The sequence below is a fragment of the Drosophila albomicans genome, chromosome 2R, assembly GCF_009650485.2.
Source record: "Drosophila albomicans strain 15112-1751.03 chromosome 2R, ASM965048v2, whole genome shotgun sequence".
NCBI classification, from domain to species: Eukaryota; Metazoa; Arthropoda; class Insecta; order Diptera; family Drosophilidae; genus Drosophila; species Drosophila albomicans.
This window is the reverse complement of record NC_047631.2, coordinates 66,913-82,680: the sequence shown is the minus strand read 5'-3', so window position 1 is coordinate 82,680 and position 15,768 is coordinate 66,913. Positions and strand designations below refer to the sequence as shown.

At 45.2% G+C, this 15,768-nt stretch overlaps 1 protein-coding gene across 1 annotated transcript; it reads right to left on the bottom strand.

Annotated features, from left to right (window-relative positions):
* Positions 1-13,962: 13,962 nt before the first annotated feature.
* Positions 13,963-15,672, bottom strand: LOC127566213 (uncharacterized). Its single transcript, XM_052008155.1, has one exon. It carries the CDS (start codon positions 15,670-15,672, stop codon positions 13,963-13,965), a length of 1,710 nt encoding a protein of 569 aa, XP_051864115.1.
* Positions 15,673-15,768: the final 96 nt, after the last annotated feature.

Genomic DNA, 15,768 nt, shown 5'->3' with positions numbered 1-15,768 from the left:
CGGCTAATTGCTTAATCTTGGTTTGACTCTTCAATTGTAAATTGCTTGTAATCGTGTCGGTGGCGAAGCTTGAAAGTGTTCAAGTCACAGCCAAATAATCCAAAGTGGTGGTTACATATACGAACATATGTACCATTTAATAAACATTTAATTTGAATTCGCGTGTTTTATTTATAAACAATAGACGTGCGAATAAAAGCTACTAAAAAAGCTTAGTGGCTCAACAGGTATGGTATGTATATAATATTATATCAAAGCTGTTATATATTCTAATCCCTTTTGAAGTTCCACCCAGTTCATCAATCATCACAGGCCTGTCGATATTGATGCAGTAAGAAAAAACAGCGTATAAAGAGTATCTGTAAGTACGGCATAGCCGCACCGAAATCATTTGTAAATCGTATATGACAGCTATTATTATGGTTATTATTCTTATTAGTATTATATTCATATCCATCCTATTAGGAAATACTAGGCAAAAGTAATAAAGTAGGCAAACAATGCATAAAATGAAATTGTGTACATGCATTAAAGTATTTTTGAAGTCTTTTGGTCTTAACATCGTTGAATAATCATGAAGTCGAAATAAATTATAAAGTAATGGGCACCTGATATTACTTGTTGTTGCTTAATTTGGGTAAAGGCCAGAAGCTTTTACAGGTTGGGAGGGATATTTATATATTGAATGCATATACTTTTTAACCGGTCTAACGGTTGATAGCCTATCCTGTCTGTTCCCGTCTTAACTCTGTCTACCTTCTTTTATCTGTGTGGCACGGTAGCTTACTAGGTGGCAAAAGACCCACCCCACTTTCCCTGAGCTTTAGTGGACAATGTAGGCAGAGTATGCTTCCAGTTTACTGCCCACTTAACGGGTCGTCTTACAATAAGATGGCAAACGTGTTCGTTACATAAATAAAATGGCGCCCAGACGTGGAGCCGGAGATCGTAATACAACAAAATGCCGTTCTAAACGGAGTCGCCATTTAATAAAATGGTGCCCGAACGTTGAGCTAGAGTTGTGTTAGAATAAAATATCCCAGGCGTGGGGCATGAAAGCTATTACGCAACCAATTAGCGATCCAGAATCTAGGTATCGCATACGCGCTTCCGATTACCTTTTTCATATTCCCATTTCCTTCCTCAACCGCCATCCAAATCTTTATTAGTTCAGTGTGTCAGCTGTTTGATTATTCGGAAGTGTAGGTATTCTGCTAATTTTCGAGGCGCCTAACCAATAGTCAATCAAGTTGGCCAATACAATACTAACCATAGTTAGTAGTCTCTAAAGCTTATTCGAACTTGTCATCTCATCACTCTGGAATGTTAGAATTAACATCAGGTTGATCTAAACCAAGTGATAGATTTCAGTTTCAGTAAGTTTTGTTTTTCTGTTTGAATGAGTGAGAAAATTGAGATCGCTCTTGTTGGATTATTTCGACAAGTTCCTCTTTTCCTTCATCAAATAATCAAAGAAGTTTATAGATTCAGTTCATTTGCTAAGAAGTTTTTCAGGATATATATATTTGTTATTGTGCAACAAGTAATAAAAGGATAAGTCCCAATTAAAAGATTTTTGAGAGAAAATAAATAATATTGTTGAATATTATCTTCCGAATTTAAAAATTATTGTTGAATATTATAATATTGTTGTTGTTATGTAATATTGTTGAATATTATTTTCTGAATAAAAATTATATAGAGAAAACAAATTTCACTATGGCAGTAATGCGTAGTACAGAGGATTTAGTTTCGTTAAGCAACGTGGCCCAAGAATCTATTGTCTGCACTATTTGCAACGACGTCAATTCTGAAACAGCTTATACCGAAACACGGTGTAAGCATAAATTTCATAGATCTTGTTTGTCAGAGTGGTTAAATGGTAACACCACTTGTCCAAATTGTAGGCAGCCATGTACTCTTACACATAGTTCCGAGAATTTGTCACGTATGGTAGGTGCCAATCCACGAACCACATTGGGTAGACCTCGAGGTGCGAGTAATAATCCCGCCGGAGCTATTCCAAGAAATCGTCCAGTAACTAGGTCGATCAATAGAAACACCCAAAATACACGCCAATCAGTTGGTTCTGCAACTAGGCGAGACTCGGGTAGATTCGTTCCTATTAGCAATGTGAGTAATGAGGATCACATTCAACAAATGATCTCAAGTTCTTTAGAAGCTCATAGAACAAGTATTGCTGCAGCAGTGTCTGAGCAAATTAACACGGCTTTACGTAACTTGAATCTTTCTTCCTTTCGAAGAGGATCTCGAGACGAGTCACAGCTCGAATGGGATAACGAGATTCCCGACAATGTGCCAAGAGCAAATGATTCTAATTCGAGAAACAGAGCCTCAGATGGACGTACGAACATGAGTGACTACTCCACTGATAGGCCTGACCGAATTTCCAATATTATTTCTAATTGGAAAATTAAGTTTTCTGGTTCAGCCAATGATCTCCCTACCGAAGATTTTATATATCGTATTAATTGTCTTACGACACAATATTTCAATGGCAACTTCGACGTATTGTATCAATTGCCAATTTACTCTTTTCCGGTTCTGCTCTTTCCTTTTATTGGCGAGTTCACAAGACAGCAGGTCATATGAATTGGTTTGAGCTATGTAATAAGTTAAGAGAACGTTATCAAGATCAAAGATCGGATCGAGATATTGCAGGCTATGAGACACCGAAAGCAATTAACCAATGAGACTTTTGATGACTTTCTGGATGCGATGGTGGCTATCGCAGATTCTCTCAAAAACCCGTTCTCGGAGTTTAATATCATAACAGAAGTCAGACATAATCTGAGATCTGATCTGAAGCATGAGTTACTACATATAGATACACCTAGTCTAGCTATATTGCGAAGAGAATGCCATAGACACGAAGATTTCTTTAGAAACACGCGTTCGAGACAGCGTGAGAATATTTATAGGAGAGTTGTCAATGCCATTTCTCATGATGGAGATTCTGATAATCAATCTGTATCAAAACCTGAATCGAATGAAGAAATCTGTGCATTAGGTTTAGGTAGGACCGGCTGCCCCTGTACGGGGCAAAGCATAGTCCAGTGGAGGTCCGTAGCTGTACCGGTAGCTTATCTACGTCTCAGAAATCGCGCAGAATGGATGCATTTTTGGCAAAAGCCAGCAGCATCCTAGGAGGTAGCCGTGAAACGTCCCGAAGATTGTTGTGGCACGGCGAATTAAGGTATTTCAGCCGGAGTCGGGATAACGCTGGGCATCTACAGAGAAGATGCTCAAGTGTTTCCTTAACACCGGGTTCGTTGCATTTCCTGCACTGATCACTGTTCGTGATGCCCAGCTTTACAGCATGGACAGCTGACATACAGTGACCAGTTAAAATGCCTAGCATTAGCCTTCAGTCTTTCCTTGAAAGCTGCATGACGAATTTGGTTAAGTTTTTGTTAGTAGAGGCACACATCAGCCTTGCAGTTTTGCACGAGTTGGCATTACGCCAGCTCGCTTCCGCCTGGAAGATGCTGCAATGCTCCGGGAGTTTATAGGATTGTTTGGAGACCGGGTCTGGGCAGTATACGGCCGCTCCGACACCATCATCCATCTTCGACCCGTCGGTGAAGAGGTTGAGGGCTTCGGGAATGCATAACCCTTCCCGCCAGCACTCCGGTTCCAAGAATATTGTTTTAATATGGTCAGTACTGGTAAGGGGGATAGTATAGTCCAAGTCTCTACTAGTCTCCCTACCAATGGCGCTGTGACCATAGCCTAGCAGACCCAGATTGCCAGTTGCGGCAATCCTGAGAGCCGATTTAGATGCTATGGACTGCGCGTATAAGTTTAAAGGTTCGACACCAGCTATTACCTTGAGAGCTTTAGTAGGCGTCGACCTGATTTTGCCTGTAATGCACAGAAGCGCTTGACGCTGTGTCCTTTCCATGATGGATAGGTACGTCCTTTTTTCCGTGGCCTGCCACCATACTAGAACACCGTAGGTGAGGATAGGGCGAACAACTGAGATGTATATCAACAGCATTAGATTAGGAGAGAGGCCCCAAGTGCAACTAAGCATCTTTTTCGCCATGTACAAGCCTCCGGTGGCCTTCTTCACCCTTTCTAACACATTGAGCTTCCATGACAGTTTGCTGTCCAGGACCACACCTAGGTATTTTACTGCTAGGCTCGGCTATAGCATAGTGCAGCCTATTTTTGGGGGGGGACCACGCAGGTACCTTATACCTCTTCGTGAAAAGGAAAAGGTCCGTTTTGTCCGCGTTAATGCTGAGCCCGGCTGATTCGGCCCTTGCTTTAACTTCCCGCAAAGTAAGTTCCATTATGGAACTAAGGGTGGTTGGGCATTTCCCAGTTATTAAAATGCTTATGTCGTCAGCATAGGCAATTAACTTGGGGGCCCGTCTAGTAAATTTTAGAAGTAGGCTATTTACGACCAAATTCCAAAGGAGAGGCGAGAGAACCCCACCCTGGGGAGTGCCACCTCGCACTACCTTTGTAATGGCCGCATCGCCCCACGTAGCCACCATCCCCCTGTCGCAAAGAAGGCGGTTGACCCACCTGTGGATCGCTGGTGCCGGGTTAACTGAGGTAAGGCCCTTCATAATAGCGTCAGTGGTGACGTTATTGAAGACGCCCGAAATGTCACGAAATGCACCCAAGGCTTATTCTCTATAGTGGTCTGCTTTTTCGATGGAGGCTACTGGAGCATGGAGAGCAGTCTCAACGGACTTTCCCTTTGTGTACGCATGCTGATTTGGGGACAACAGATGCATTGAGTTGCTTCTGATGTGCAAATCAAGTAGCTTTTTCAATGTTTTTAGCAGGAAAGAGGTTAGGCTGATAGGCCGGAAGTCATTTGGGACCACATGACTGCATTTGCCCGCCTTGGGCAGGAAAATGACTTTCGAGGCCCTCCCAAAGAGTGGGGATATGACCCCATGCGAGGCACGCCGAATAGATACCCGATAGCCACGGAACAATTGTGGGCTTGCTGGCTTGCAGCATTGCTGGCGAAAGTCCATCGAGACCGAGCGACCTGACCTTCGCAAAGGAGTCGATAGCCCAAATTATTTTGTTATCTGTAATTAGACCGGCAGGGGGTCTCATAACTGAGAGACTAGGAAAGAGCTGCCAGTCACTGTTCTCTATTCCAATACATCCTGGGAAATGAGTTGAGAGCAGTGCTTCAAGAGTTTCAGCACTGCTCTCCGTCCACGCTCCATCGCCCGACTTGAGCAGACTAGGACTGGAAGCCTGCTTGGACAGCAGCTTCCTCAGTCTGGAGGTGTCTTTGATATTATCCAGGTCCGAGCAAAAGGTTCTCCATGAAGACCTTTTGGATGATCGGATCATCTTCTTGTACGACTTCAGGAGAGACCTATACTCGTCCCAGACATATTCGTTATCCGCCTTCTTAGCAAGTTGAAACATGCTAGTAAGCTCTTCACGAAGCGAAGAGAGATCTGGGTTCCACCAGGGTGGCTTCGATCTTCTCGTCGGTCTAGAGAGCCTACATGATTGGCGAAATGCGGAAAGTAGTCCTGCTGAGAGGACATTGACATTTGTTTCTAGGTCCTGTACCGAGTTGATGTTAGCCGGCGGACCAAGAGACTTAGAAACAAGGCTAGAGAATTTCGCCCAGTTAGTTTTTCGGGGATTTCTGAACGGCTGAGCCGCAGGTACCCTGTGAAAAGGAATGGTAAATTGAATGTGCTTATGATCCGAGGAGGGTCTTTCCCTCCACTCTTCTACATTGGTACACTCAGTTGCAATCGTTAAATTCAGCACATTACAAGAGGTGGGACCTACATAGCTAGATACCTCACCTCTGTTGGCTAGTCTAAGCTTATAGATAAGGATAAAATCAAGAACTGACTCACCCCTGTCGTTAATGTCGGGACTTCCCCAGACGCTATGGTGGGCGTTGGCATCAGTTCCGATTATTAGATGTTTGTTGGAGGAGCAGACCATGTCCACCAGCCTCCGCAGCTCGTCAGGTGGAGCCGGCATGTCGTGGGCAATGTAGCAGGATGCCAGCAGCAAACATCCCTTACGGCTCTCCAGCACCACCACGGTAAGATCGTCATTGCTGTAAGCCGTTTTGGATTTATGGAGGTTGAGTTGCAGCACACTCATTAGAGGTTAGCAAACTCGCGGGGGGCCCGTCTGCATGGACAGTTCCTCCCCCACCTCCTCCGTCTTGTCAGTCAAGCTGAGGTGCTGGGTGGCGTCGGTCACGCTCTCAAGACCGAGATCTGCCTCAACCTCCCCTGACCTCAGCGTGTGTGTGTCCTGGTCGTTGGGATGACGTTTTTTGAGGCGAAGGTACACGCTCCCTAAGCCCCACGCCATCTTCCCATTGCGCTTGTATAGCAGATCCTCGGCCTCCTTGTTGATCTGAATGATCACTTGCTGCCCACCACTGGGTAAAGGTTCATCAACCTTCAGCACGGACCAATCACTCGTCGGTATGGCCGGGTTCTGCTTTTTAAGCAGCTGAAGCGCCCGCTCTCCCTATTGGGAAAAGGACTTTCGCCTTCGGCATAGACGGAATATTATTCCTGTCCACCACGTCCAGCTTGGCCCCCTCCCACAGTCCGTCCAGTTTGGGTACGCTCGGTTGCAGCCATTGCAATGTTGGGTCGTCCTTGCATGTCAGGATCTTGACACCATTCATCCAGCCAGTGCCTTCGAATGTAGGCAATAGACTGTCTGGGACATTCTCCATCCTGACAAACAGTGCGTCGACCAGCTTACTATGGGTCAACCGCCAACCGCTCTGCAGACATTTTCCCGTTAGGGTCCCCTCTGTCTATGAGAGCAACGGTGAGATGCCGCCTAGCAGTTTCAGCAACCGTTGCTCTCTGTCTCGTCTTGTTCGAGTCCGTGTTGGTGGAGCCAGGTGCTCGCAGCTTCTTCCTCACTGGGGCCCCTTGCTTGGGACTCTCAGCGGACCGTTGGCGCTTGCTTGCCATGAACTCCACCTTGTTGTTGGCAGGGCCGGTAGAACCGGTCTGCACTTTAGTGTCTTTTGGAAGGGGGCTAAGATGGTTTTCCCGCATCCACGTGTTGGCCCAGGCAAGCCTCTCCTGGTCCTAGACGAACAGGTTAGCTACGCCACTAAGCCTTGCGTGAATACGGGTCGCCGCCTTATTTTTGGCCTTCTCCTTCAGCCCCCCCCGTGCCCCGCTGCGCAACCTTGGAGGTGCTGGCGATAGGCAGGGGTGACTCAAGAGGAAGACGTTCCCCCTCCACCGTAGAAGTTGGCGCAGCGCTCTTTTGGTCCGTGTCGGTTTAGACCACAGCACCCGCGCGCACCAACCTCGAATTTTTGGTGGCAGTGTTGTTACAACTGATACGGCCTGCTCCCGCCGCCTCAGAGGTGTGACCGCTGGCGACACGCAGAGAGGATCTCTCCCCCCCCGTGCCCGCCGGTGGTAGCAGTTACGCGTTCCACCGACGTTTGGGCTGACATCCCAGCCCGGGTTGAATTGTTTAATGAGTCCATTCTGAGACCATTTTTAGCTAATTTTGTTCTTGGGAGCCCCCCATAGCGTTTTCAGTCTAACCGCCAGACACCTCGTACCATGGATTCTGCTACTTATCTTCAGACAGATGCCCGAAAGATAAGGAACAGAGTCCTCAGCTAGGATCTGCAGTTTCTGAAATATCGACGTTTAGTAGAGATCTGCTACCCGTTGACAATGAGGTAATACAGATCCTACCCAGCCAGCGTCGAGCAGAAATTTTTAATGCCAACGCATTGTTCGTCAAAAGAAGCCGTTCTTCTCAACGACTGAAAGCATTTTGAGAAAATAGTCGAAGATTAAAATGCTCTACTATTTCCACTATAGTGCACAAGAAAAATGATACTCGTCCGTTTACACAGATTTGCATTTTCGACAAATCTTATTTAGCTCTCCTCGATAGTGGCGCTAATAAAAGTGTGATTGGACATGCTCTTGCAGAACACATTATCTCTATGAAACACAAATTTAAGAAAATTAAAGGTTTTGTTCATACTGCCGATGGTTTAAAGCAAACTGTTGCTGGTACAGTTAGCATTCCCATCACTTTTAATTCTAAGATTAAGGATTTCGAATTTTTGCTCGTACCGTCCATTAAACAAGATGTGATTTGTGGTATGGATTTCTGGAAGGCCTTTGACATCTCTATTACGCCTTCGTTCACTATTAATAAGATCAAAGCAGAGTCGTCATTTGATTCATCTGGCCTTGATCTTTCTGTGTCGCAGAGAGCTAAATTGAATTCCGTAATCGGATATTTTCCTTCATCAGAACGTGACGGCCTAGGTTAAACCTCACTCATAGAGCATAATATTGATACAGGCAATATCAAACCCATTAAGCAAAGATTCTACTCTTTGTCGCCAGCTAAAGAGAAGTTGCTGTGCGAAGAAGTAGATCGAATGATTAAGATAGGCGTAATCGAAGAAGCTCCCACTTCGCCGTGGTCTTCTCCTGTCACGTTAGTCGTTAAACCAGGAAAGGTTCGATTATGTTTAGATGCTCGCAAATTCAACGCGGCGACAGTAAAAGATGCCTATCCCATGCCTATGTTGGATGGTCTCTTAAGTCGACTTCCTTCGGTGCAATGCATATCGAAGATCGACTTAAAAGACGCATTTTGGCAAATACGTTTGGATTCGGATTCTCGTCCGAAAACTGCTTTTACAATACCCAACCGACCTCTATATCAATTTAAACGTATGCCTTTTGGTCTTACCAATGCTCCTCAGACTATGCGCAGATTGATGGATCAAGTTATACCGTATCAGTTAAGATCGCATATATTTGTATATCTTGATGATCTGCTAGTCATGTCAGCAAGTTTTAATGAGCACTTGGAGCATTTGTCTACAGTTGCTACACAATTGCATAAAGCGGGACTGACGATAAATTTCGGAAAAAGTCAGTTTGGTTTACGCCAAGTAGATTATCTTGGATATATTGTAGGAGAAGGTACTCTCCAAATAAACCCTAACAAAATACAAGCCGTGGATGACTTCCCAGCTCCAAAAACGCGGAACAACTAAGAAGATTTTTAGGTATGACTGGATGGTATCAGCGATTCATTTCTCAATATTCTACAGTCATATTTAGGGAACTGAATTATTAAAAGGAAAATCGTATGAATGGAATGACGTAGCTCAAGTGGCCTTTGATGAAATCAAACGCAAGCTGTGTACTGCTCCATTTCTATTTCATCCGAATTATTCAAAGCCATTCGTTGTACAATGCGACGCTTCGTCTTATGGAGTAGGCGCTGTATTAGCTCAAGTGGATGAAACAGGAAGCGAGAGACCCATCGCTTATATGTCCAAAAGAGATAGCTATCAAGAAGCTGCTTTACCTGATTTTCAAGTAATCGACCAATTCATTTATCATCGTTGCGTATTTAATCAGGATGGTAGGAAGTTATTCGTTCCAGGCGAATTACGACAATCAGTGATCAGAGCTGCTCATGATCAGCCAACTTCTAGTCACTGTGGCATAGCTAAATGCTTAGAACGACTGAAAAGGATATTCTTTTGGCCCAAGATGGTTGTCGATGTTCGCAACTATATTAAAAATTGCGATATATGTAGAATCACTAAATATCCAACGTGCAACTTAAAACCGCCGATGGGAAATAAAGTATCGAGTGACAGACCTTTTCAGAGGTTATATGTACATCGATTTTATTGGTCCTTTTCCGCGCACTAAACAAGGCAACGTAGGAATTTTCATCATCCTTGACCATTTTTCTAAGTTTAACTTTATAAAACCAGTAAAGAAATTTACATCGCAAGTTATTATCAATTATTTAAGAGATGATATCTTTGCATGTTTTGGAGTACCGGAAGTTATAGTTAGCGACAATGGCACTCAATTTAAAAGCCATGAGTTTACTAACTTTTTTTCCAAATACGGAGTTCAGCATATAAAAACAGGTGCGTATGCTCTGCAATCAAATGCAGCCGAAAGAGTTAATCGCTCTATTAACGCAGCCTTAAGAGCTTATATACGGAGTGATCAGCGAGTGTGGGACATTTATTTGCCAAGTATCAATGCGGCTTTAAGAAATTCCATACACCAGTCGATTGGTATATCTCCATATTTTGTAGTATTCGGACAACATATGACCACACATGGTCAAGATTTTAAATTGCTTAGAAATCTTGACTTGCTTAGCGATGGAACGGAAGGTTTAAACAGAATTGATCAATTTCAGAAGATTCGTGCAGACATTGAAAAACATCTCACAATGGCTTATCAGAAAAATCAACAGATGTATAATTTGCGTTGTAGACCACGTTCTTTTGAAGTTGGACAACAACTGGTCAAACGGAATTTTGCATTAAGCAATGCAGCAAAAAATTTTAATGCCAAGTTAGCTCCTGTTGGAATGAACGCTCGCATTAAAAAGAAAATTGGCAATTCTTTGTACTTATTGGAAGATCTAACAGGGAAAGAAATAGGTACGTTCTCGTTCACCCTTTTTCAAATTCAATCTTCGTCGTAAAGACTCACATTGAACATGTGGTGTAGGGGTGAGTATTGTCCATTAATTTGCAATTTGAATTTAAATTGTATGGCGGTATCAATATTTGCGACGCGACTGTTGTGCAAGCTAACAGCTGCTCGCGATAACATCTGCATTCGATGATTGATGCACTCGCCAACAGATGTTAGAATATTATTAATTATCAATCGAATATTTGCGGTGAGTTGGCAGGATCACTTTTGCCATTCACATTAGTATCGTATTAAATAATATCGATATCGAACTTAGATTAATCAAACAATATCGATATCCACGCTTAATCTAGGCTAGACCATCTCTTTTTAATTCAAAAGCTACAGAGATAAAGTGTGCCGCAGCAAAACAATTAAAATAAATCTGACGACATCCGTCACAATATTAAATATAATTATTATTGGTGTTGTTCGGGAGTGCGTACTATTCAAAGTGCACTGTTCTGAAATTATTTGGCCTTCTCGTTGGTTTAACAAGGTACGTTGCGAGAAAACCAAACTTCATAATTTTCATACCTTTTCTTACCTTTTTCCTGGTGTAGGATATTGTGTTTGTAATCACGTGACGACGACCACTGTACAGCACACACCAACTGATCTGCAACTGCAGAGGTCCCGCGCCAAAAAGGCGTGGCAACAACTTTGCAAAGGGAGTTGCCAATAAACGCCTAGAGTTTGCACTTGAGTCACCAGTTTAGTGACGCCCAAGACAGAAGGAGGCTGTAGAAGCGACGCCATGCGTTGCTAAAGCGGTTCCAGAAGGAACGCAAGCTTCGGATAAACCTTTTGAGTGAGAACGGATGGGCATAGTAGAGCTGATCGTTGCCACTTCTCGTTATCACTGTGGAAGTGCGCCATGCGCTGCTGAGGCTGCGCGTTTCTGACGCAGACTCGTTGCTACGACTCGCTGCTATGTGTTGCCGAGCCTGCACCACTCGTCGGCATTGAGATCTTTGCCGCCACTCGTCGTCGCATCTCTTATTGGATGTTGTATTGTCAGTGCGATTATCACTGGAGGCCACTGCCGATTTTCGTTGCTGCTTCTGACGCCGCCGATAGTGCTATTGCACTCGCTGCCGCCTTTGTTGCTGTTGTTTCTTTTCTCGTATATAATTCCGCTTTATTCGCGAACACAAAGAATAGACCTAATTGTTGTTGGTACAACGAAATGAAGCGAAAAGGTAGAGAGTGATGACGAGCTGATGAGTTCTTGATTTCAACTGTCTTTATAATTTTATGCTAAGTTACATTAAGCCTAACTTAACTAGAGCGGCGAAGCGAGGCGAATTCGCTCAGAGAGCAACAAACGAATGCTTTATTGCGCTCTCGCTTCGCCCTAATTCTAACAACTTCATTTGGTACTTCATGCTCTTAACTAATATTACTCAAATGCGCCAACACCGGCCCCGATGAACGGCTGTGCCTTCATACGATTGGCAGAGGCGCCAATTTGTGAATTGGCCGTTTGTATAGCCCTCCTGCGCTAGTTTGCACGTCTGCGACGCGCACCGCCCCGTCCGCTTCTGGGTACACCGCCTCGACTCGACCCACCAACCACTGCATCGGCGGCTGTTTGTCCTCTGCGACGACGACGAGCTCTCCGATTCGCAGATTTGGCTGCAACCGGTCCCACTTGGCCCGTGCCTGCAGGCCCAGTACATACTCCCGGAACCATCGCTGCCAGAACGCTCGCTTGAGCGACGAGACAGCTCGCCATCGCCTTAAGCAACTCAGACCCTCCTGGTCCGGGGTCCGCGATGCTGCCGGTGCCACCAGTGGACCGCCCACCAGTAGATGCCCTGGGGTTAGCGCCTCGCCGTCGTTGGGGCCGTTGCTTACGGCTCCTAGCGGGCGGGAGTTGAGCACCGCCTCGACCGCCACGACCACTGTCTGCAGCTCCTCGGCCGTGAGCAGGGCGTTGCCCACCGTCCGTAGGAGTAGGTGCTTTGCAGACTTCACACCTGCCTCCCATAGTCCTCCGAAGTGAGGAGCCCTCGGCGGTATGAACGCAAATTCGTATCCGCTTCTTGATGCGAAGTCGCGAACTGCGTTCTCCTCGGCCTCGACTCGCCTCCTTAGCTCCTCCAGATGGCGACTTGCTCCGACGAAGTTCGTCGCATTGTCGCAATGGACTCGGCTCGGGCATCCTCTTCGACCAAGCCATTAGAAATGCATTAGTTGACAGATCGGATACAATTTCTAAGTGAACCGCTTTTGACGCAAAACAGACGAACAAAGCTATGTACGACTTGTACGGCGGCTTTCCTATAGGTAGGCTCAACTGGGCCACAAAAAATCTACGCCACATTTTGAAAATGGGCGGAGCGCTCGGAGTCGATCAGCAGGCAAATTTCCCATTATTTGCGTAAGCAGCCGAAGTTTGCATTTAAAGCAACGGTTGCATGATCGTACTGTCTGACGACAAAGCTCTTGAGCATTGACTAACCAAAGTCGTTCTCTGAGAATGCTCGCGAGCGCTCTTGGGCCAGCGTGACAGTTGGTCAAGTGAAGGTACCTCTTTATAGATGCGAGCAAATTGTGAGCGCTTCGACAAGAGGAGTGTAAACTTAGCATCATACGAAATAAGAGCATTTACCAGTCGTCCCCCGACTCGCAACAACGAGAACGAACACCAAGATCCTTCATAATCATGTATGAAAGGATTGAGTCGTTGTAGACTCGAGCTCACACGTGTACTCTTACGAAACCTTTCTATATCGTCTCTGAATTCGAAATCCTGCATTACTTCTACTATTTTACTGAATGCTTCTTTCAGTTCTGATGCCGTTGGAACCAGTTCAAATTGAACTGTTTTGTCTTTGCATCTTCGAATGAAGCGGAACACATAAGCGAACACTCTCAACAGACTTGTGTGCGACGAAAAACTTTCGATCCATCAAGAATGACGGACCACTAAACCTCATTGACGCGCACAGTTCAGTCACATCGCAGCCTCTCGATACAATGTCTGCGGGGTTCTGCTTAGTTGGAACATGACGCCATTCCACGCTCTCTGACCACTCTTGAATCTCGGCCACTCGATTCGACACGAATGTCGCGAGAGAGTGGAGGGATGTGACCGGATCCAATGAATAGTGACTTCCGAATCTGACCAAAGAACCGTTCGTTCAATTGGTGATCGGATCAGCCTTCGTATGCGGTGGCAGAGTTCTGCAAGAAGGTGAGTTGCACAAAACTCAAGTCTAGGAAGAGTCTTAGTCTTGAGGGGAGCTACTTTTGATTTTGAGGTTAGTAATGATACTTTACAACCTTCTGCAGTATGCGTACGAACGTAAATACACGCCCCATACGCTCTTATTGAGGCGTCGGCGAAGCCATGTATCTCTATCGGTGACGTAGGCTCTGTGAACAAATATCGTGGCACTTTTATGTTTTGCAATTGTGTCAAATTTGACTTCAATTGCTACCACGATATATCCAAACTCAATGGTATGGATTCGTCCCACTCCAACTTTTGAAGCCAGAGCTCTTGAAGCAGTATCTTTGCTTTTATAATTAAGGGACTCAATAGGCCAAGCGGATCGAATAACCGCGATGTCACCGAGAGAATGTTCCGTTTTGTCGCTTTAAGACCCATGAATGAATCGTCGATCCGGAATTGGAACACGTCAGTCTCGGAGATCGTTATCGGCTTTGGTGTACTGTCTGATGCGGAGAACCCAGGAGCATTCGAGAACCACTTCGCAAGTTCAAAACCTGCTTCTAGCAGTATCTGCGACACTTCAGACTTAATTGTCTTCAGGTCCTCGACGCATGCGGCACCAGTCAACATATCGTCAACGTAGAAGTCTTGCCTGATAACCTCAGCTGCCATGGGGTGCGAGGATTTCGCAATCTCGCTCAGCTGGATCAAACACCGTATGGCCAAGAATGGCGCTGGCGCAGTGCCATATGTTACAGTATTTAATCTGAATAATCTCAACAAGTCTGATGGATATTTTCTCCACACTATGAGCTGATAGTTTCGATCTGCCTCGTGCACCATAACTTGGCGGTACATCTTTTTGATGTCGGCCGTTAATGCATATTTATGCAATCGAAAACGAAGCAGAGTCGAAAACAGCTCTTCTTGAATGGTCGGCCCGACCATCAGAATGTCATTCAACGCCTTATGTGTCGAAGTGCGACACGAAGCATCAAATACGACCCTCAGCTTTGTCGAAGTGCTTTGGGGCCGTAATACACATTGGTGCGGAATAACATAGTGTGGTGTACTTGGAAGGATGTGACTCACTTCGGACATGTGGCCCATCTCTACATATTCTTCCATAAATTCCAAGTACATTCGCTTTAACTCGGGATCTCGAGTTAAGCGTTTTTCAAGCGACATAAACCGCCGTTTAGCAACTTCAAATGAGCACCCAAGCTGGTGCGAATCTGATTTGAACGGCAGTCTTACTTCGAAACGACCAGACGGCAATCTTCTCACATTATTTGTGAAATGATCTTCACAACTTTGTTGTTCAGCGGAAAGGACTTTGGAGGGAGAGCGCACATCTTCGACAGTCCAAAACTTCAGCAAGGTCTTGTCAATCGAGCTCAAGCTTTCTTCCTGATAGCTCAGAGTGACAGTCATCTTCTGGTGAGATTTTTCACCAGGAGTGTACCGCCCCGAAACAATCCACCCAAGGTTTGTCTTTTGGAGGATTGGACACTCTGGACCTTGCTTGATTTGGCCAACGGACAATAGGTCAAAGAATGTTTCAGCGCCGATAAGAAGATCAATTTTCTGCGGTTTGAAGAAATAGGGATCCGCTAGCTGAATATTGTCAGGTATCTTCCAGCCACTGACATTTACAGTGTGATCTGGCTGATAACCTGAGATCGATTTGAGGATCCATAAATCGATCGCGTATTCATTGCAGCCAACTCGCGACTTCACCACAGTGTGTATCTTTTTCTTAACTTGAGAATTGGATTCACCAATGCCAAGCAAGCTGATGCACGAGTCTTCTCTACGCAAATGCAGCCGCTGAGCTAGTTCCTCAGTCACAAAATTAATTTGTGACCCAGAGTCCAGCAAAGCTCGTGCTAAGACGAAATCGCCTGAATTCGTCGTTATTTTGATGACTGCTGTGGCCAGGATCACTTTATCCGACACGGTCGCATGCATCGCATGCGAAGTGGATGGACGATCAGGCTCAACAGCGGAGAGACTCGGGGGTGGTAACGCTCTACTATTTGTAGTCGCAGAATATATGTGCAGCAG